The 23,909-nt window shown below is 38.3% G+C and overlaps 1 protein-coding gene across 1 annotated transcript in view; it reads right to left on the reverse strand.

Moving 5' to 3' along the window:
* Positions 1-1,460: 1,460 nt before the first annotated feature.
* Positions 1,461-23,909, reverse strand: part of LTN1 (listerin E3 ubiquitin protein ligase 1) — a 34,314-nt gene continuing 11,865 nt past the window's right edge. The window contains exons 12-30 of the mRNA XM_069023213.1: positions 23,671-23,863; positions 21,028-21,267; positions 19,218-19,371; positions 18,812-18,962; positions 16,480-16,681; positions 15,441-15,600; positions 15,168-15,272; positions 14,766-14,908; positions 12,839-12,974; positions 11,606-11,750; positions 10,322-10,535; positions 9,810-10,047; positions 8,927-9,001; positions 7,916-8,102; positions 7,304-7,475; positions 5,771-5,991; positions 4,136-4,330; positions 3,311-3,478; positions 1,461-2,516 (exon numbers count right to left, since the gene is read on the reverse strand). Of these exons, the coding sequence (XP_068879314.1) occupies positions 2,454-2,516; positions 3,311-3,478; positions 4,136-4,330; positions 5,771-5,991; positions 7,304-7,475; positions 7,916-8,102; positions 8,927-9,001; positions 9,810-10,047; positions 10,322-10,535; positions 11,606-11,750; positions 12,839-12,974; positions 14,766-14,908; positions 15,168-15,272; positions 15,441-15,600; positions 16,480-16,681; positions 18,812-18,962; positions 19,218-19,371; positions 21,028-21,267; positions 23,671-23,863 (3,162 nt within the window). The 3' untranslated portion in view covers positions 1,461-2,453. The remainder of the gene's footprint in view (positions 2,517-3,310; positions 3,479-4,135; positions 4,331-5,770; positions 5,992-7,303; positions 7,476-7,915; positions 8,103-8,926; positions 9,002-9,809; positions 10,048-10,321; positions 10,536-11,605; positions 11,751-12,838; positions 12,975-14,765; positions 14,909-15,167; positions 15,273-15,440; positions 15,601-16,479; positions 16,682-18,811; positions 18,963-19,217; positions 19,372-21,027; positions 21,268-23,670; positions 23,864-23,909) is intronic.

Below are 23,909 nucleotides of genomic sequence, written 5' to 3' on the forward strand. Positions count from 1 at the left end.
CTGAATTGGAAATCCTGTACTTCAGCTTTCAGATAACCATTAAAACTTCCAGCTATAATTCCTCCTCTCTGTAGCTATACTACATTTAAATGAATACCTTGAATCAGTGGATCTCCTTTTGATGTAGTTATCAGGCACTTTTACAGGTCCAAGGCATAATCAGCAAGTTTGTTTCTGTCAGAAGGAAATGGTGTCCTTTTGAACAGAAGGGTCTTTCCTGTGCTGGGTCCTGCACTTGGGTCACCACAACCCCATGCAGTGCTCCAGGCTGGGGCAGAGTAGCTGGAAAGTTGCCAGTTAGGAAAGGCCCTGGGGGTGTTGGTCAACAGCAGCTGCACATGAGACCAGGTGTGCCCAGGTGAGCAAGAAGGCCAAGGGGACCTGGCCTGTACCCACAGTGGTGTGTCCAGCAGGACCAGGGCACTGATTGTCCCTCTGTACTGGGCACTGGTGAGGCACCTCCAGTCCTGGGGTCAGTTCTGGGCTCCTCACTACAAGGGCATTGAAGTGCTGGAGCACGTCCAGAGACGGCAACAGAGCTGGGGAAGGGTCTGGAGCACCAGGAGCAGCTGAGGGATCTGCAGGGCCTAAGCCTGGAGAAAAGGAGGCTCGGGGGGAACCTTCTCACTCTCCACAACTCCCTGACAGGACAGTCGAGCCAGGTGGGCTCCCAGGGAACAAGGGACAGGACAAGAGAAAATGGCCTCAAGTTTCCAACAGCACCAGGGGAGGTTTAGATGAGGTATTACGAAAAAAGGGTTGTCCAGCTTTGGAATAGGTTTCTCAGGGAAGTGGCCAAGTCAGTATTCCTGGAAGTGTTCAGTACCCACGTGGATACAGCATTTGAGGACATTGTTTAATAGTGAACAGGGAGGTGATGCTGGGTTGATGGTTGGACCAGAGGATCTTAGAGGTCTTTTCCAACCTTAACAGTTCCATGATTCAAGGCATGCTCTTACTGTCCTGAAATCTTCTGGGCAGTAGCGTGGTGACTGTATTCCCTTTTACAAGGAGGATACTACTATGGAGTAATCTAGATGAAGAGTACTCATCCATGAAAAGGTATTAAGGTATCTGCCTTCAGATCAGCCACTGACCTTGCAAAGAAGTAATATAGAATAACCAAAGTGATGAAACAGAGGCAATGCTGGAGTTTTAGGTAGCATCAATAACTATGAAACAATACAGCTTGTTCCCTACTGTCTTTTCAGTTAGACCTTTTCGATAACAGTTTTAAATCCCTTCCATTCTCTCCTACTCAAAAGCTCAAGGAATTTCTCCTCTCAAAGACCAGCATCACCTGTTAAAAATATAGACTTCAGTTATCAACAGCTAAAAATCTAAAAAAATAGCTGTTGAGGTACAGCCAGTTGAGCATGCTACAAACTCAGCATCTGAAAATTTATACTACTAATTTCTAAAAGTTTATCACACACAGGAAGAGACAGCAATCCAGAGACTTACAGAGATTGACAAAATTTATTTATTTATTCCCCACTTTTACTGACTTTTCAAAGAAACCCACCACAAATACCATCCAAGCTGGAATATACTAGTATGCTACCACTGTTAAAAAAAAAAAGGCATGAAAAAAATGTATAGTTGAAGGCTATTAAATTCTGATGCATCTGCATGTTCACTTAAGAGTCCTTATTATTCTAGGACAGTGGAAGTACAGTGGACATTCAGTGATAGCTATTTTGCCAGCTCATGAAGACAAACAAGGACTGATCAGTGTGTCTGCCTTCCCTTTAAAAGCCAATCAGCAATAAATAGATGGTGTCATTCAATGTCATGCAGGAATGATTGTAGTCTCTCTACTTAGTGAGGCTTCTGGGGTTTCATTATTTTAGGCTACTGGATGGTTGAGGAGTTTTGGGAAAAAGAAACTTTGAAAGGTGAAAATTCAGTTTATTACAACAGGCTATTTTTAAATTTTATGCTTTAACAGATTATCAGCATAGTTTCATGCCTTAATGTCTAACAGCAACAACATTCTTTTTTTCCCCCATAAAAGGGGCTATTATGAATGCATTATAATCAAAAATCTTTATACCACCTATGTTATACTCAGATGTCATATTAAGAGATATCATCTGGGTCAATTACATAACACCATGTTAGAATATGCCTAAAATAAGAGGTTTTAATCAACTATGCTGTGGCTTAAACACCACTTTCTAGACATAACTCTGCATTATTTCTGAAATTTTTAATATATCTTAAAAATATACCAATTAAAATAAATTATTGTTATATATTTCTTTATATCAAAGAAGAATCTTCAAACTTACAAAAAGCCAGTCCAGAGGTAAATATGTGTCATACTCCACTAGTGAAGAATTTAAAGTAACTGACATTATTTCCAAATAGTCTACTTCTTTCAACATACAGTTTATTGCCTGCTCTTTATTTGTTATTTAGCTCACAGAAAGAAGAAAGAGCATTTTGTTTCACAAGAATGTCTCTCGACAGAGCGGACAGGTGGATTTGTTGCTGGATGAAAACCATTTGTACTGAAAAAGAGAAATACAGCTGTTTAATATACAAAGGCAAGCTGAGTATCAGAAACACTGGCAGATCATCAATAATAACCATTATTGCCAGGGATCTGTGTCATTAAGCTGCACATGGGGAGGTTTATACTGGACATTAGGAAGAAGTTCTTCACAGAAGGAGTGATTGGGCATTGGACTGGGCTGCCCAGGGAGGTGGTCGAGTCACTGTCCCTGGAGATATTTAAGAAAAGACTGGATGTGGCACTTAGTGTCATGGTCTAGCTGACAGGGAGGTGTTAGGTCATAGGTAGGACTTGATGATCTCAAAGGTCTGTTCTGACCTAGTTAATTCTGTGATTCTGTGAATGTAACTATCAAAACATTAACTATACTTTAAAAAACCCAGCAAGAAACAGTAAAAAAACCCTTTTCACTTGTGCATGTATGCATGTGTATATGTACATATGTATTTGCATACACACATATTAGACACACATCGTGTAGCAGCTCCTCCCTCATTACCTGCCCTTATATCCTAGTACAAAATCGACAGAAATAATTTATGAGTTCAGATAATCCCAGATACTCCAATGACAAAGGGGAAAATTGTTGGTACTACAGTAGAAGTTTCTGGTTTAAACTATATGGACAGCCAGGCTGGATGGGGCTTGGAGCAACCTGGTCTAATGGAAGGTGCCCCTGCCCATAGCAGGGGGTGGGAACAGATCAGCTTTAAGGTTCCTTGCAATCCAAACTGCTCTACGATTCTATGATATTTTGCGTACTTAAAAAGATTTACTCCAGGTACTTACCAAGCAAGCTGAATGAAACTTCTTCTTGCATGTTCTGCAAGCTTTTTTGGGAAGAGAATAGTTTGAACCATGAATGACTGAAAAACAGATCATGCAATCTTCAACGCCTTCAAAACGTTTATCCACATTATTTTTCCACAAAGATAAGCCTTCCATAATACTTCCATTCTAACAGAGGAAAAAGAGCTGTTAATACCATAGAATTCCTTTGGACTATTCCTGTTGTAGTCATAAAAACATGAAGGAAACAAAGCCTGAAGGGTTTATAATCTGAAATTACATGCAATACATGCAGTGCATAATTCATAATACTCTGATCTATAGAAATGGAAGTATTCATCAGAGCAGGAAGAGTGTATTCAGGAGAACTTAAAAAGGGATTTTGAAATTTTCAATCACTGCTTTATTTTGTTCTAACCACAGATGATGCAATTTCAGCAATCATTAGTCTTTTAGAGAATTCTATGGACTGGGTTTTTGGTTTGACTTTTATTGGTGGTGGTGGTGGTTCTTTTTTTGAGTTTCTTTTCAAATTAGAGTTGACATGGTACTGCCACACAGGACAAACACTGGCCCACATCTTAAGAGATATAAATTTTCATCTTGGGCCCTGGATTTATCAGGACCTTATAGGCTGATCATTTTACCTCTGTTTATGTATCTGGAGAAAAGCAGATGATAAGAGTGACCCAATTCTATGAAGGCCTTTGCGATCTACTGATGAGGTCTGTTACACAGATCTATACAGTACTGCATTACTAGGAATATCTTTCTGCTATAAGGACTTTTTCAGTTTTCAAAACTAGGAGCTTTCTTTAAATTCACCTGATGTGTAAGATACGTGCTTAACTGTAGCATCCAATTGCGCCACTGCTGTACAGCCACACCAACCCTCTTTCCACTCTCAACTGTTATGGATCCCAGTGGATAATTTGATGGAAGCTGTATTATTAGTTCAATAAAGATATCATCAACGGAATAAGTTGCAATGACCTCTCGTGCTGCAGACCGAGCTTTTACCTTTGAAAAAAATACACGTATTAAAAAAATGCCACAGAGAGATACTCACCATCTCCAGTCTTTGTGTGTGTGTGTGTATATATATATATATATATATATAAACTATAAATACATTACTATACACATGAAATTATTTTCTTAGATCAGCGTTGGGGTTTTAATAGATCTAGTTTTTTTTTCTCTTAAAGGAATTTTCCCCCATTCTGTTACTAAGATACAAATCGCTGGGTGCTTAAGAGAAGACAAAAGACCTGGCTACTCTTTTGTTTCACCTGGGTGTGGGGTCAGTTCGCTCTCGGGGAGAGGAGCCTGGTTCTTTTCAGGCGTTTTTCTTTCTGCGGAGAAAGATCCCAGGACCCCCAGCCCACCTTCCCTGCCCCGCTGGAGGCCGGGCTGTGGCCGCCCTGCCCCGCTGCTGCTTCGAGCCTTCACTATGTTGTAGTCGTGCTCGCCCTGCCTGCCTAGACCTCCCGGGGGTTCCCCGCTTGGATACATCGCATCTGCCACCCGGGATTTGTGCTCATCCCTGCCGCTTCAGCTTGCCGCTCCAGCCCGCCATTCCAGCCTGCCGCTCCAGCCTGCTGTTCCCGAGGCTCCAGCCGGACACCGAGGCCAGCCGTCTGGGGTTTGTGAAGCCTTTGTTCCATCCTTCCCCGGGGTCCCGGGCCGCCGGTGCCGCGTGCTCCCCGAGCTTGCTCCGGAGCGCCCCCTGCGGCTGCGGGGGAACCATCGCACCTGCCCTGCTCACCGGGAGCCGCCAGCGCCCCTGCCGGCTGCGAGCGGAACTGCACCCGAGGGGAAAGGGCCTGACAGCCAAGAAGGCTGGGACTGGGTTTGTGATTGTTCACTGTTACTGCCATAGTTATTGTTGTTTGTTTGACTGGATATATATATAATAGTAAAGAACTGTTATTCCTATTTCCCACATCTTTGCCTAAAAGCCCTTGATTTCAAAACTATAATAACTCGGAGGGAAAGCGGTTACATCTGCCACTTCAAGGGAGGCTTCTGCCTTCCTTAGCAGACACCTGTCTTTCAAAACCAAGACAATCAGGTAAACATTTTTTCAAAGAAAACAAAAATCTACTCATATCTTGGCAAACTAAAAGAAATTACCAGCCAGTTTTCAATCTACTGATTACATTTTTTAATAAAACAAAAAAAATAGTATATTGATAGCAGTACCTTCCACTTCCTTCCTCAACTTCTCCAACATCTTAAAACCCATTCTTTCTGTTTTTTTCTAAGCAGAATATTAATAAACATCAATTTAATATATTGATACCAAGCAGAATTATGTTTAATCAGTCATTTAGAACAACAAATTTGCAATCGTATAAAACACTCAGAACTACAGTCCGGTTCTGAAAAGCAAAATTTCTTGAAACATTTGCAAAAAACCCAAGCAAATAAAAAGTAAGGACAAAAAGTCTTACTCACTGTCATGCCGTTAAATAACTGTGTGCTAGTCTGAACGGAAGATATTTCCTGGGAGGAGAGCACACTGCTGACATATTTGCTTGTGAATTTATCCACAACATTGAAGACACGCTTCTCACAGCTATTCCACCACAGCCTCACCATGGCTGGCAGGTCTTTCAGCGTTATATGGTACACAGAGCAGGCCAAGTGTGGGATCTGGGATGACAGCACCCCTGTCCCTGGGAGGGAAAGAAAAGGTGGTGAAATACTCTTAGTACATTAGTCACGGATGATGGTGCCTCCACACCACATACAAAAATTCTGATTCCAGTATAATTGTGGTAACTGGAATTTCATGTACATGTTCCTATTATTGCTATTCTAAGGGCTTGTTTGACTCAGCCCTTCTTCACCAGGCTGGGTTTTTTGCTCCTTAGCATGACAGTCCACACCTTGGAACTCACCTTCTAATTTAGAGACTTAACTCCAAATGGACACCAGAAATCAACCATAATTTTATATTGTAGAAATCAAAAAACATTCACTTTGGAGCACACAAACAATAAGATGTTTGGAGGACAGCTGAGCTTTGCAGGCATGTATAGAAATGGCCTCAAGCTCCCCTAATAGAGGTTCAGGTTGGATATTAGGAAAAAATTCTTTGCTGAAGGAGTGGAAAAGCACTGGAACAGACTTCCCAGGAAAGTGGTGGAGTCACCATCCCTGGAGGTGTTCAAAAAACAAGCAGACAGGGCACTTTGTGATATGGTTTAGAGGGCACAGTGGTGTTCAGTCAAAAGGTGAACTTGGATGATTCCATAGGTCTATTCCACCTTAATGATTCTATGATGAGACAAGGGAAATCTTTCCCTTGGGATGTCATGTTAGTAATTCTTTCTTACTGTTACGCAGATAAATTGTTCTGCAACATACAGTGATGTCCAAGAAAAAAATTAAGAAATGGAAACTCCATTTCCTTGCTTATACCTGCATAGCTACATTAAAAAAAAAAAATAATGAAGGGACTTTAAAAACATTCTTTTTTTTCATGTTTCTCAGCTAAAGAAAGCAGCATATCTTCTCTCATCATCACTGATTAACTGGGTCTTCTGAACAGCATGACAAAAACAACACACAATTTAACATCTCAAACATTTAAAAATATATACTAAAATATTTTCTAATATTTTGAATTTCTATATTGAAATACAAGAAAATACAGAAATTTTATTTAGTATTAAAAAATATATATAGAAGCAATGGTCCTAGAATAGATCCCACATTTTTAGTGTTTTGGAATCTTCACGTTCAGGATTCAATAGTAGTAATGTATTATCCCTGGGTTTTGTTTTTCTTGGTTTCTCTGACAAACATGTCAACTTTGGTTAAGTTTCATATCGGGAGTGTTAGCCAAAGATTTTTAAACACAGGTATGTATTTGTCTCTCTGTGTATTTGTTTTATAGGTAAGATTTTCTAAGTAAGTATTTTTAAGCAAAAAAGCGTATTTAAATATAACTCTCTCAAATGCACAAATATAACCTTTACTAACCTTTGACATCTAAATGAAGCTCTTCAGTAAAGAAGGTTTTTGTGTCCTTATTTGGAACTTCTGAAGTTGGCCCAGAAAAGACAGGGTTTTCAGGCATAAGCCTGAACAAGTGATAAAGTAGTTTATTCAAGCTTTTAGTTCTTCTAAGGTATTGTGAGTAGAGAACTCGCAGCTGGTAGCATTAAAAAAAAATCACAAAAAAACCACAACACAGTAAATACAGCTTACTCTGTAAATAATACAAATATATCCTTGCAGGGAGGAAGAACAACACTGTGATTCAGAACTAGTGTTTAGAAGAGAAGTTTAGTGCTCTGCACCATTTTGAATGATTAGAAGATTATAATATGTACCAAGCTTGTTTGAAAATGCAAAAAAGAGTCATCTTTTAATGAATCTTACTTCTTCATTGCTCTAATTTTACCATCCTCAACAACAGTGGTGCAGAAGTCTAAGTCTATTGATGCTTTCAGAATTCCACTAATTTCACAAAAACAAGGAATAAGAAGTTACATAATTAAAAGAATAAAAAGGCTGGATGAAACTTCAAAATTGAAACTAAGTAAGTAGGTTAAGAAATTCAGTTAAAAAGAAATTACTCTGAATATATACCTGAGAAGAAGCTGCTTTAAAGAAAGCTAATGTTAACTTCCAAGTGAGAAGATATCCTAGAACAAGGCAGAACTCATCGCTCAGGGGTTGAATAACTGCAAATTCTCCAACTGGAATGCATTCCAGGATGTTTTCTAGCAAGAGTTCTTGAGTGGCCAGGATAGACATAAGAGCTGCTGGAGGTGATCTGTGGAAAAATGTTATCTGGAATAGTAAACTCAAATCTTGTGCACAGCATGAACTGAATTTATGTTCATAGCCTTCCTAAAACATCATGAAAGTAAAGCCATGCACATAGAACATAAAATGAGCCTTTCACTACAGGAAAATTTACTCTTTTTAATTTTTTTTTTCCCCTGAAAGAGGTAGTTGGTGTTTTCACCTTCTTAGAAGACAAATTTAAACTGAATGCTGATCACTTCATCTGGAAGTGGTCTATGGCTGAGCTCATTTAACCTACACCATGGATAGCTGCTTTGCTTGTTTTTTCTGGAGTCACACCAACAAAGGAGCAACTGAACAATGATCTCCTAATCACTGTTGGCTCTGGGTTGAAAAGCCTTTTGCAGCTCTGCAGTTAGGAAAGGTATTAATCATTGGGCTGAGGTTAAAAAGGAATTTTAACCAATTACCACATTCCCTCTTCAAACTACAGGCTTCACTGGATTCAAGTTGTATAAAACACACAAGGTGATTTTGTTCAGTTTCAAGTAAGTGAAGTTAACTGTGCAGATGGACACATTCTGAATACAAGCAAAAATCTGCACTTGGTCCAGCAACTGCACCTAAACATAACTGCAAATACTGTCTCCAGTTTTAGTGCAAAGGCAGATAAAACCAAAATATTTAACATTTTAAGTATTTATAACCTTATTGTCATAGCCATGCAATTTTTTTTCTTTTAACATCTCCTGGCTGACAGCTACTCTGCTGCAAATTTCAATCTTAATAAAAACACATTTTAAAAATATGGAAAACAGTATTATAAAAAGTGAGGGGAAAAATACACACAGTGCCAACTCCTCCTCTTCATCACCATAGGACTTGAGATCTTCATCATCAAATTTAGGCAATTCAGGCATTAATCTGTAGAAATATGGAAAGGAAATCAGGTTTAATTTTTAAATAATTTTTAATAAACAATTTTAATATATGTGATGCATCGTTCTTTGCTTATCAATGTCAACATTACTGACAGGCAATAAAATAATGGCAGTTATTCTATAACAACACAGAATCTTTAAGACATATGTCACCATTGCAAAGATGGGTCATGAGTGACAGCCAACGAGCATGTATCTTTGCTCACTTCTCTTTCCAGACCTCTTACTTTTCCTGAGTCATGCTGAAATAAAATTCTCTATCAGAATAAAGTTATTGCAACTTTATGCCTCAGTGTAAGTGAAAGATAATGGTGGCTGGCTTAAGCCACCTGCCTTGCACTCTGCATTTTGGAGAGTCAAATGCACATACTATTTTTCAAATTCTGTATTGTCTCTTTAGGTATCAGAAATATGCAAGAAGTTCACAATGATATTACCTATTTATATTCACTTTCTTACCTAAATTAGTGAAAATAAAAACATCATACTAATTAATGGTAGTGCCAGGCCCAGATCAAACCTGGAATATTTCTGTTTACATTTTAGGATTCTATGAGTGCTAAAATAAGGGCTAAAAATAAACACCTTTATTAAGTCTACTAATACAATTAACTTTAGCATTCATAGTTTTATATAGTGTCCTCCAAAAAGAACACAAATTGTCCAGCTAAGGATTTTCTCCCATAATGGAACATGATTTTGCTACAAGTGCATATTCTACAATACATTTAAAAAAAAAAGAGGCAGGAAGGTTGAGAGGTGACAGGAGTGAGAAATGTGTTGCTTCTTACTTATGCAGCATATGGTAGACAGAAACCTGTACAGGTCGAGCCCGGAAAAGCAACAACGGACAGAGTGTGTTCAGCAGAGTCTGGAGTTTATCTGGAAGATTTGTCTTCTGGCCTGCAACAAACTTCGGTGGCAGCTTATGGTTTAACAACTGGTCCTTTGAGATGTAAGTTAGAGCTTCACCCAAAGATGTTAACACAGAGGTCTGAAAAGAGCCGCCTGATGCATTTTTGGTTTCTCCTATTTAAAAGAAGACAAGCTGTGATGCAGAACGTATGGATGATACCATAAACAAGCTCTGCTGGAAACAGCTCAAGATTGCACTTGGCAGGTTCCATCTTATCTTAACAATCTCTATGTTACATGCAATTACTTTACTAATTAGCATGTAAGTGTTAAAAAAACGGAGTTGTTATAAACTCCATTTACATAATATTCCTGTAAATTCAAAAATGTGGTCTGTTCAGTTCTATTTCAGAATAGCCTGGCTGTTATCCCCTTGTCATATACTTGCCTGTGATTTTCACCAACAAAGGTAGCAGCAAATTGTGAATTCCCTCAGAAAAGAATTCTTGCCACTCGCTGATCAAGTTCCTAGGAAGATTTGCAGCACTGTCAGGAGTTGCAGCCTCAAAGTAAGCGCTAAGGGCAGATGCCAAGTCACAACTGACACAAGCAAAAATCTGCACATGTGGGACATGGTAAAGCAAACGGCTTTCACTTGTTGTCTAGGAGGAAATAAACAAAGAGGAAGATTCCTTAGCCATAAATTTGCTTTAAAATATGTTTCACATTTCCATCTACACCAGTAAGCGTAATTTCAAAGACTATTCAATTGCAAGAACTATTTGAAAATTATTTGGGGCAGAGACATGTTTAAAAATAGGATTTGTACTTTAATAGGACTTCCTGAAATGAATTTCCAAGTGTCACCAATACTTAGAACCATGGATTGTTTCCTTACAATGACAAAAAGAAAATTCAATTGACAACATGCTACTCAAAACTGGAAATTATTGAAGTGGCTGTCAGGAGAACATTTCCTCTCCCCCAACATAGCTGCTTTCTTTTTATTTTTGTTCTAACTAGTTGCCTCAGAAAGGAGTATCATTATCAATTAAAAATATTCCCTACTTAGTCTACACAATAGGATTTTCTTAAAAGTTTGTTGGTTTTTTTGTTTTAAATAAAATACATAGTTCTGAGGCACATTAGGTAAGATTAATCCTGAGACCAAGAAAGGTCACATGAAGTTTCCAGCCTGCCCTTCTAAGTGCATAGGTGACAGAGAGTGAGAGATTCTGTATCTTTATTTGATTAATCAGGAAGTAGTCAGCTGACTACTGACACTACTGACCTATTTCCTAACAGCATTAGGATATAACTTTGATGTGATCAGTTAGATACTGAAATGCAGACACTGCTTTTTATTCAGTTAATTTTGATGTATCATGTTAGACTGTGTCTTGAAGGAATATAATTTTTCAACATAGAGACCTACAGCAGATATATTTCAGAATTATTCTCCAATTACCAGTGCCATTATTAAATATCATATTACTTGAAGAGTGAGCTGATTTTATCTCCAAACACAAAAAGAAACAGGACAGTATTATTGCTTGTGCTTTTAAACCACATTTGACCTTTCTCCAAAGTCCAACATAAACAGGATTTTGTGCAATTCTTTTTAACATTGTGTCAAGTATTTGGTATGCTGAGATTACTACAGTGTCCATGTGATATACAGGGAATAATCAAGAAGGTAAGTACATTAAAAGTGAAAATGCTTCCATATTACCTCTAACCAAGCCAGCATGGAGCACATCAGAAAGTCCCACTCGTTATCAGCCAAAGGAGCTGTGGAGTATTTCAGCAACAAGGGAAAGTAACGCATCATCTCAATGTTGAAACCAAGCAATTGAGCACTTGTTTCTTTCAGATTGCTGTAATAAAAATACAACCAAAGCTTATATAGCTAGATGTTGTAGACATGAGTATTTATATTCTTTCCTTCACTCCTCCTCACAGGACAAATTTGTCTGGAACCACCACGCTCTGCCCTATGCGCTTTTGATTTTCTGTCTTTCAAAGGCAGAGTTAGCTGCCAAGTTGAAGTAAGATTCCTAAACTATAGATTCATAAATTTGTACAACTTACACATTTGTTCGAGCAATATACTTACATAAACTACAAAATTTAGCAATTTTAATTAAATCAATGCAAGAAAAATAATCATTTTAAGTTAGTGATTTAGGAAAAAATATTAGCCCTCAAGTGTTCAAATATTATACATTATAGGTTTAGATTAGTAGGAAGAAATTCTTCCCTGTGAGGGAGGTGAGGCCTTGGCACAGGTTGCCAGAGGAGCTGTGGCTGCCCCAACCCTGGAAGCGTTGAAGGCCAAGCTGGATGGAACTCGGAGCAACTTCATCTAGTGGAAGGTGATCCTGCCCATGGCAGGGGGTGGAACTGGATGAGCTTTGAGGTCCCTTTCAACCCAGACCACTCTACAGTTTTATGATTATTTTGAAACTTTGTTGCCTGGATTTTTCTCACTATAGTCAAGACAAATAAATCTCAGTATATTTTCACTCCTTGCTCGAAGATTTACAAGTTACATTTTTAGGTCCAGAATTTTAAAAGACAGACGCTTAAGTTTGGTATGCAAGTTTTCTTCCTGCTGCCAAAATAAGCAATCAGAACTTGGAACTGAATATCCAGCAACAGCTACAAAAGTTGGTCTGTTCTGAATGCATTTGAAAACAGCTGACATCTTTCAAAAGCATTTATAAAGCTCCTTAGTTTCCCAGCCTTCAACCACCAGGTAATTTTCTGCAGCATGAGTTAGTAAATACCTAATAACAGAGATATTAAAACCATGGGTCCTACAAAAGCTTAAATATGTAATATTAGAGGAGTAGACAGCAGTTGTATAGATTGATTTTGTTTTAATGAATTACTAGTCTGTATTTTTTAAACTTTTGTCTTAGAAATTTAAAAAAAAGTCAAATTATCTCAAAGTTGCACCCACCAGCTAAAGAGAAAGCTGTCCTCATTATCATTTTTCCAAGATATTATGATTTTCAGTATTGCAGGTAGTAGATGATCACAATCAATACTTCTATCCTTCAAGCAGGAGTTCAAAATGGAAAGACACCCAAATGCTCCTATGACATAATAAAAACGTATACTTCATAGTCTTAATTATCAAGACAAAAGAAAATAGTAGAATGTGTGTCAACAGAACTTAACTTTAATATCATAGGACAGTTTGGATAATACCTAAGGTTTCTTCTTTGAACACTTAACCCACAGATGTCATTGTTAAAATATAATAATATATCAAATCCAAACTTTTAAAAAAAACCACCTAGTATAAGATAAAGTGATAGTTCATAAAATTTTAAAAAAGGAAAAATACCTGCTAAGATTGGAATTTCTTTGTGCTATTAAAAATACAGCATGCTAAGCAATAATTTGGACAGATAATTAAGACAATGCAACTGAAAGTTGTGAATTCTAATATTATTGGAATGTTAATTGGAGTCCTAGCTGGAATGTTAATTTTTACTTTTAGAGTGGAGTACAACTGTTGCATTAGTACTGTTTTCCATTTTTAAGAAGAACTGTATTTATCTAGATTTCTTGAAGAAAATGAACATTGCCAAACAAGCACATTGACAAAGAAATAAGGTAAAGTATCACATATGCATAGCAAAACCAACCGAAGCCCTGCTTCACTTAAACAACTTTAGCAGCATTTTCCCAACCTGAAAAGAAAGAGACCATTGGAATCGTAAGCCTACAACCTACATCCTACTTAATGTGAATTTGGACATACATATTCTGCTCAGGAATCCCTAGAAAACTGAGAAGTAGTAGAAGGGAAATGCCGATTACAAAGAAAAGGCCTCCACAACAGAGGAGGAGTGGGGATTCTTCCATTTTCTTCTGCTTAAAGTTTCAGAGACACATTTGTTTGCCTCACTGGTTCACTTAAAAAGCCAGGAGTTTCCATCTCTTTCAACTACGATGAAAGAGTAGGAAACTATCACAGTAGAGATTTTTAAGATTCCTCTCAATTGCCGCATGACACTAACACTGACAATTTTCATACCTGAAGAACACCCATTTGAAGAACTCATCTGAAATCCTGAGAACACTGCCAAGGGACAGATGCCCACAGTTTAAAGTAACCAAATATGGTCTTTTTCAATTTAAGTACACACAGTTCTGTTACAAAACCTACACTTCAGTTTTCATATAGACTGATCAATAAGAGTGTGTGCAAGAACATACAAAAGCAGTAAGAGACAAAAACAGAAACTACTTTCCTCTTAAATGGCATCTAATTCATACAGATAGAAGGACTGTGTGTGAGCATTTCCAAATAATTTTCTTGAAAAGCAGCAAGTTTGTGAAATTAAGTGGCTATAGTTAAAGTAATATTATCATACATCTCAATTACCTCTTAAGTAATTTTCCACAGCTGCAGACAGTTAATCTACTGCAGTTTTCAGTTGGAGGAGCTACTCAAAAATTATATGTAAACTGTGAAAGAATTCTTGGCAAGGCATCTAAAGACAATCATGAGCAGTTGACAATAGTAATATTTTTGCATGCTGTAGCCTAAATGGTTCATGGAAAACTTTCGTATTTACAGATGTGCTTATATAAGATAGATCAAACTAGAAGTAGAGCAACATCAAGATGCTTTTAATAATATCAGCCTAAATCTTTTAGTTCTAATTTTGTACCTGGCAGCAGAGCTTGTACTCTCTGAATGACACAGAAAACTACTATGCCAAACAGTCTAGAAGAAATAGGCAAACTGAGAAAGCATTTCTTTCTAGGAAAAGCAATATTTATAGTAAATATGTTTTATCTAAAAGCAAACATTATTACAAACAAATGTTCTTAAATTCTAATGAACTAGACTGACGTAAGAATATACTCACCATCAGTGCTGGAAAGCTCTGTCTGTGTACATGTCATAAGTTTGGCCACACAATGGAAGACAAGTTCTCTCTTTTCTTCCTCAATTAAGAAAGGTGATAAACACTGAAGTGTATGCAATCTGCCCTCTGTTAATGGAAGGAACCTATTCATGCAAGCAAAACATCAAGAATGAAAGGCACCCAAAAACTGAACTAGGAAACAAAGTATCAGTTAGTTCATAAAGATGTAATATCCTCTGACATAACTAATCCCACATGCTAAACTGAGTCTGACTTTCACATGCCTTAGGCATGTATCACTTCATTTTCAGCCTTCAGCTGTCATTGGTCAGAATCAGGATCATTTCACACTACCAACATTTGCAACAAACCGCACGTTTATAGGCAACAGTATTAAGATACCCTTCTGTTGTCTTGAAAAGTTCTTTCCTCTCCCAGGATACAGCATTCTCAGCACGAATCACTTTGGCCATGGTTAAGGACCAGAGTCTTCCATGTGCCTCTGATCTTCAAAGAAGAAGAAAGACTCTGGTTAATATACACAGATGCTCAGGGTTCACCACAAAAACATCTGGATGCATTCTGAATCAACACACAGATGGAAATACAGTGGCACTCTATACAATACAAACTGTGAAGACACAGCTAGGAGTTGTTTCGCTCATTCTCACATACCTGTCAAATACAGTTTGCTGCAGGCTAGCTGTACTACTCAGAGTACTGAACTCCTCATATGTGATGTGCATCTCTTCTAACATATGAAGATATTCCAGAAGCAAATAAGGAGGATTCTCCAATTCTTCAATCCATTGTAATGAGTACAGCAGTTCTGCAACTAATTAAACAATAGCTGTTGTTTATAAATGACTACTGACTTGCATAAGCAGGAAGTCTCAGGTCAAGTTTTTGTTGGGTTTTTTTAATATGTTTTTAATGCATTAAGGATATTATTTTTACATGAAATCTCAGGCGCTTCAGAGCATGAACTGCATATTTGCCATACAAGAAAAAAAAGGCTACAGTAATCTATTCTAGATATTCAAGAAATTTTAAAGCAAATTAAGCATGATATGACTCCTCTCTGTTCTCTCCCTTTTTTCAATATATATTTCTTGAAGACAAGGCAATCAATATCTAAGTCCAGAAGAAAACCAAGCAAATTTGTTAAGAGCTAGCATGCAGTTCCTTCATTAGCTTAAAAAGACCAACATTAAACAATTACACTTTTCATCATGGTGAGATTTTTGGAGATATAATTGTTAATTTGATAATGCTGCATTTAATTTGAGCATTCTAAAAATAAAAGGAAACTAGATTACACCTCATGGAGTTAAGAAAAATTGTTGTCCCAAACTATCTTTACATAATGGTTAAACCCTAAAGGGAGGGATACAGTTCTTATTGCTCACTCATGCCAGTGCACAGTCTGTTTTGGCAATGAACAAATCTGAAGTTCATCAAAAATTCATACTTCTCCCAGTTCAAAGTTCTGTTGTGATAGGATGTATATAACCAAAAGAGGTCCAGGAATAACACTACATTTGTGCACACTTTTAAAGGAGACCTGAACAAAAAAAAAATAAAGAGCAACAAAAGGTAAAAGAATAATTTCTCATACCTGTATGCCAAACTTTAACTATACATTTCTAATTTTCAATTCAGGTTACAACTACTACAAAATAAGATTCCTTTAAGTTTTACCATTGTAACTTACTTATATTATCAATTTTCTTTCTTTCAGCATCATCATTTCCATGGACTACACCATTTTTCAACTGAAGTAGTACCATTTTACTTAATAAGGCTGAAGTACACAGATGGCCTGGAAGTTTAGTTGTGCCACACAGCTTGACACTTGATCCCAGAGGTTCACAATTCATACTAAGCCTTCCTTCCAAAAGAGGCTTGTGCATCCACTGTAACATGTGCATAAAAAGAGTTTGAAAAAATACTTTTATCTGTTTAACCTTGAAAATTCAGAATTATTAAGAAATAAGCATGTGTCACGGGTTAGCATAGCTACAGAAGTGATTCTTTTGCAAAAAGGTGCTTACAGCCTCCTCTATGATCTGGCAGAACCTATCAACTGGCTAGTTTGAATATTGGCAACTTTTTAAGCCACTTAAAGAGCTTGACACGCCTCTGTGGTCCACATTTAAGAATGAACAAACCCTGGGAAAGCTCTCTCTTGCTTCCGGCCTTGGGACAGTTAACTGGGGGGGAGCCATGTGGCCCAGTGCAGCCGGGCCAGGTCAGCCATGGCGCGGCCCTGTTCCATCTGCGACCCTCCCCCCACAGCCCTGCTCTGTGCAGGCAGCCCCTGGTGCGGCCGGGGCTCATCTGAGACCGCTGCTCTGCTGTCCGGCAAAGATCATGTGACCAACAGCAATAAGTAAACTCCAGCTGCAGGGCCTAGGTGAGATTAAAACTTTTTTTAGTGCTGTAAGTTTCCTCCAGAACAGATGAAACCTGCAGACATTAATCCTCTTGCGAGTCTGAGGAAGAGGGAAGGTGAAGAAAACACCATAGAGACACCAAAGTCAGTGAAGAAGGAAGAGCTGAAACCCTGAGGGAGGAGAAAGAGCAGATGCTTAGAAGCTGAAATTCTGTTGTAATGCTATGGTGGTGATGGACTATGATATATCAGAGTACCAGTTGTAATTTCAAGAAAGCATGGGGGTTGGAGCATTCAAATGGTAATTGTGAGCAGAAGTACCTATGCTGAAACAAGCAAATGCTGAAGCAGCTGTAATTTGATGAGAAGTTTGAACAGGGAGAGATGGAAGTGATGAGGACTCTTGCTCCAAATCGGAAGGAGAAGACTTCTGTTCCTAGAGATGCTCCCAGAGACAGTCCTAGAGATGATGATGAGGACCCTTTTGCTCCCAGGGAAGGGGGAGGGCCTCTATTCCTAGAGATGAAGATGCTCCCAGAGATGGGTGAAGAGAACTTTTGTTTTTGAACAGCTCAACCTTAAAATGGTACTCCAGTAGCTCAAGATTGGACCCTCAAAAGAAGTTGTGGGAAAAGCTGTAAGTCGAGGGAAGGGACTTGCACATGCAAGCAGAGAACCAACCCGTGTGGCTGTCTCGTTGTGATACTGAATCCATGAGAGAACTTCTCGTGGAGATGTCTCCATAGCATGAGCAAGAGAGACTCTTCTCCCTAAGTGAACTGAACAAGGTTATTATAGAAGTGGTAAACTGACTGAAAATCTCAAGGGTTGTCTTTTTACATTGCCAGTGGGAGAAGGGAGAAAGGTGGGGGAAGGAGAAGAGTTCTGAAGGTTTGGTCTGATTTTTTTTTTCTTTCTTTTATGTCTGTTAATAAACTTCTTTATATTCTTTTAAGTTTTGTGCCTGCTTTGCATTCTCCTAATTCTTATCTCACAGAAAGTAAATAAGTAAGTAATGAGTATTTTGGACCAAACCACTACACCATGAAACATACACATTGACAACAAAAGCACAATGGTGAGGATGACCCACTCCAGTGTATTAAAAACCTGATTGCAAAGCAGCAATTTGGAACTGCACTGCTGCCTCAGAAACAAATACATTTCTTTACATATACATAACTCTACATATTTTACAAGAAATTCTAGGGCTACTGAAGATTGGTGGCTGGACAGGAAATTTATGTCGTTCCCCACTCTCTACTCTATGTATGTCAGTATTTTGTTGATAGTTAGTACAGCACATTCCTCTGCAGAAATTGGTGTCTTTCACAAAATTAATCTTTATGAAGAAATAACTTAGAGATAAGAACATCTTCATAATATAAACTCTGTCAGATAAAATTCCTGAATTGTAAAGCAAGTTGCTGGTGCTCCATGCAGAAGAGGTAATTTCATGGATTTTGAATTTTGGGTCCATAAATACAGAGATTTTGTCCTCTTTATGGACAGAGGCTGAAAAGAACCTCTGCACAAACGTGGTATTCATAAGTGCAGTCTTCCAGTCAAAAGGAAGACTGCTTACCACCCTAGGGGACAGAGGCTTGAGGAAAGATTGACCACCCTGTGCCATCCATTATCATTTCCATACCTCAGAGCACAGAGACTCGTGCAATTTCCCCCACTCAGTTTTGTTTGGTGTGACATGCTCATCATAAGCTCTCACAAGATATCCAGACTGTCCATCAGCTTCCATGAGCTTCAACAACAGATCACTGACTGCAGAAATCAAAACCTGAAGACTGAGAAAAGGAGAAAACGCTGCAAACAAGTTTGGCACTATTCATTAACAGCCACCTGTAAATTTTCCACTGATACAATGCTCCATACATGCTGTACCAGGGGTGGTTTTAAGTTCTGCTCTACCCACTGCCTCCAACAGGCTGAAAAGTCTCTCAGTAATACAGATGTCAATTAAGTAAAGGCTGGTATAGCACTGATCCTGGTTTGTTTTGGAGAATGACATATTATGGAACAGACATGTGCATCCTAATTACCTTTTAACGTCCAAGGAGGAAGACTGAACTTGGTTCTTGACCCACAGGGCAGCTTTAAGCAAAAAGGTGCTCTGTTTCTGAGTGCTCTGAAGCTGATGCACAAGTGAATTTACACCAGACATCCAAGTGTGTTTTAATTTGCATACAAGTAAATCTATTGTAGGGAAAAGAAAAAAGAAAACAAAACAACAACAAATGGACAAGCAAAACCACCACACACAGGTAAACTCTACTTACAACCTACAGCATACAGCAACAATCACATGTCTAAAGATCCTAGAGTAGGAAAACAATTCTCTTTTCTGTGGTTATATGCAAAACTTATCAGGGGCACACACACAGCTTTCTTGTTGCAGAGCAATTTTAAATGAACTCTGACACACAGGTAAGATTTAATTTAATTGAGAATAACAGTGATGTTCCTGTTTTCTGCTACCATATGTCCATACAGTCTTTAAAACCACAGATCTTTCTACCCAAATACTGAACATTCACAACATCAAGAGCCATTTATAAAGCAGCAGTGGTTTCCAAGCTAGTACTGTCTTACTTCACTTCTATGACAACACTAAAACATTGTATTTATTTGTATTAATGTCAATAAGTGCATGTACCAAATTAACACTCTCAAATTCTGCATTCGAAGAATATAAATCATGATCTCAGCCTGAACATGAGACACAATGTCTTGGGGTGACTTTATGATGTGTATCCCATATCGCTGCCCTATGCCCAGAAATTAATTTTTGTGCCTTTCTATGCCTTTAAACTGAGCCTGAGAGGGGGGAGGAAAAACTGAGCAAAATTTTTTCAAAGCAGTTTGCAGCTTGTTCAAGGTCACACAGAGATAGGGACTTTTTTCAACTGCAGCAGGAGAGCGAGATGGAAGGGAAGCACCCGGCTTGCTTTTCTTTCCAGCCAGCTTTCGGCAGCTTTTTTTCCCCAGCTCCTTTTCCTCCAGAGAGTTGAACTTTTGTCTTCCTGGGACTTCAGTTTTTTTTCCCTTTTCTCTGCTGGACAGTTTCAACATCAGAATACATTGGGAGGACTTTCCACCGAGGCCTTGGCCCTGGAGATGGGCCCACCATCTTGTCCCAGCTCCAAGGAGGGAGAGAGAGAGAGACTACAGAGGGACTCTGAAATTTCCCCAAGTTTCTCTCAGCAGAGCAAGAGGTTTTATTATTTAGCATCATAATCCCTTTTCCTGTGTGTTTGTTAAATAAATGGTTTTTATCTCTTTCACTTTCCTTTGAGGAAAATTTATTTTTTCCTGAACCTGGTGGGGGAGGGGTGGTTGTAGCCTGCCTTCTCTCAGAGGATATATTTCTAGATTTGGCCAAACTGGAACACACTGGTATAGAGAGGCATGGATCACAATTTGTCTGGGCAACTTGGCCAATAAAAATGGTTTCAGAATAAATACATGTTATCTGTAATGAAGCGATTGCACATATTTTTTCATAGACGCCCCAGACTGCAAAATGAACAAAATATGTTCATTTGTTTTATTTCATAGACTTTAAATAACTTCTGTAACACTCCCAAAAAGTGTGCAATATCACAGCCTCCAAGTTAGCTGATACTAATATCAAACTTCAAAATCCTCATAAAGATGCACAGGACTTGATGCTTAGCAGTAACTATGGGCATTGTAAATGGAAAGACAGATTTTTATGTCAGTTACAGCTGCAAATGCTTAATGTATGTGAACTCAGTATTCTATCACATGATTCTGTTTCATGAAAAGGAAGAATTTAGATGTAATCATCACCTACGAAAAAGCTCGGCTGAAGTTCTTTTTCCAGATTACCTGTCAAGTGTGTTCCATCCTGCCTCTGAGCACACAGCTGGAAGATGGTAAGGAGCAAGTCTTCTGAGGATGGCATCAGCAAACACCCTTTCACTGAGCTGAAAAAGCTTGAGGCCACATCGCAGATGAAAGATACTGATGGTTCAGTATTTCCAGCTTCAGAAAGATCCTTTGCTTTAGACAGAGCTGCTTGAAGTTTATCAATAATCCTTTCAACAAAAGTTTCACCAATCAGTGATTCTATTGGGCAGAGGAAAAAGACAGTATGCTTTGAATACTTGATGAACATGACCATGCAAAGATGTCATATTAATATGGACCAATTTGATTACTAATTTTGAATTCAAAATAAAGTGCAAAGCAGTTTCAGGCTAATGGATCACTAAATCTCTTATTTCACAGACACCAGCCAACGTTTCACACTGCCAAGCATCTTTTCTCCAAACCAGCTGAAGCAGCTTTGAAAAAGGTATATAAAATAGAGCAAGTGCAGAGTAATCCCTCCCCCTTTTATTCCTTCCTAGCTTCTGGCATCCAACTGTGAGCCCAAGATTTCACTGGACTATTGCATATAGCCATGAATATGCTTAGTTCCTTTTTCATGGGATACAAGCAAGCCAATTCCATTTATCCTCAAACTCCATAGTATCCTGTGGCAATGAGTTCCATTATTTAATTATAAACTGTATGAAGAAGTGTACTTTTCTCATCCCTCAAGACTGCTATCTAAGCATCTGTTAGAAACTCAGGTCCTTCCACTGAAAGAAACAATGATAAATTTCTCACTATTTGCATTTTCTATACAAATTATGATTTTATGGCTCTTAAGCACAACCCCATCCCCAATCACTTCCACTACAACCTGACAAATTCAAGTCTGTTTTCTTGCCCCTACAAGCAGAAGCCACTGTTTGTCTAACCATCCCTGCCAGATTTCTTTGGGCATATTCTAATTCTATTACACATTTTTCAAAAGCATATAGGTGAACAAGAATATTGCAGCGACCAAAACTACATGCAGTATTCCAGATACTGACTACATATTCAGTGTATTTACTACATGCTATAATAATTTTCATTTGTCCTCTGTTTTTTTTACAGCAGCTCCTAATAACCTGCATTACTCCTTTTTTACTGCTTTTTTACAAACTGTTGCTTACAGGGAAAAACCCCAATGACTGCAGATCTCTTTGGAGTTTTAACAGCTCAGAGCCTATCATTGAACTGATACAGTTACAACTGTGTTCTTCCCATGTATACTTGCAATACTTATTGGCTTTGTATTTCTTTTGTAATCTTTTGTAATCTTTTGTATCAGTTAAGCATTCAGTATCAAAACACACTGCTACGGGTCTGTGAAGTTTCAGGTCTGATGACCATTAATAATTTATCAGAAACAATTATCTTCCTCTCAGTATTTATCCTTTTTTCCCTTTAATTCCTATCATCATAGGCTACTGATCCATGAAAGGCTTGTCTATTTCCTCCGTGACAATTTACCTTAAAAAACTTGTAAGAGATCTCATTAAAAAAATCCTTTTGGAAGTTCACATACCCTATTTCAGCTTGAATGACTAAGTCAAGAACCACCATAGCTCCTTAAAATCTCTTAGGCTTTATCCAATATGAATTAAAAACAGGTCACTCAGCACCCAGCAGAAAATGAACTCAGGAGTGCCTCCAGCTCTAGAGTCAAAAAGCAAAGTCACTGGATGATCAGCCCTAGAACATTACTGACTCACAAGCACATTTGTTGGACTCTCTATGGAGAGAGGAGACAGGTTTTCCTGATGGTCCTTTACATCAAAAATTCCAGTAACAGAAAAAATAATCTTAGGACACCTTCAGGATGCCTTGTCTAAGAACATCCACCACGGTGAGTTGCCTGTGTGCATCTTTGAAACTTGAAAGCACCATTAATGTGCACAGCATCCACTGACACTGAAACATGTCACCTCAGGGATCAAAGCAAATGCTGAGTTTACGTGGAAAACATGAAGAAAGCTGAACTCCCCTAGAAGTCTATATCAGATACGAAAAATGCAAGGAATAAATTAAATAGGATGCTATTAATAAAAAAAATCAGATTACACACACAGCATAAGAGCACACACAGAGTTTTTAAAAGACATGAAACTAACTGGAAATGGCTCAAAACAATTCAAAGGTCCCGTAACAAGGCATTATTAAAACACACATGGGTCCATAACAATTGACTTTGTATTCTAGTTTTGAAGGTAAATTTCACACAGTATGGTTTAAAAATTCGTATTATTTTACAGCACATCAGCTAATAGATCAAGCTTACTTAAATTTTCTTCAATTTTTCAAAACTTGCAAATCTGAATCTTCTCTTTAAACACTGCCCGCATTTAGCAATGTGGACCAAAAAAATGGCAGTTGCTACAAGTTAGCGTTTATAAAATTAAATTGGATGTAGTAAACTGGCTCAGGTACAAAAAAAGCCCAAAACAAAGAAATAAAAACCCCAACAAAAACCAACTAATCAACAAAAAACTACCAGGAGAAAGCCTAAATGCTCTACATGAAGTATTTCGGAAGATCCCAAATTCCTTTCAACCTTACGCAAAGTCTAAGTGCAACATTTACACTTCACAAACTCCAAGGATTACTTATGCTCACCACTTTTAACATGCTGCGACAACACCAAGCTCAGGAGGGTCCACCTTTCTGAAGAGGCTGATTCTGATGAGGCTGCTCTAGGTTTTAAACCCAGGTGACACAGATCATCTGCCAGCATTACTAGTCTTTCTCCAAGCGTGTCTCCTTTCAGCCAGTCAGAGACTAAGGAAAGTTTCGTTGTGCTTGAGCATGCCTGGATCGTAAGAAAAAAATTCCAAGAACCTTTTGACGGTATAGAA

This window comes from Aphelocoma coerulescens, chromosome 1 (assembly GCF_041296385.1).
Source record: "Aphelocoma coerulescens isolate FSJ_1873_10779 chromosome 1, UR_Acoe_1.0, whole genome shotgun sequence".
NCBI lineage: Eukaryota > Metazoa > Chordata > Aves > Passeriformes > Corvidae > Aphelocoma > Aphelocoma coerulescens.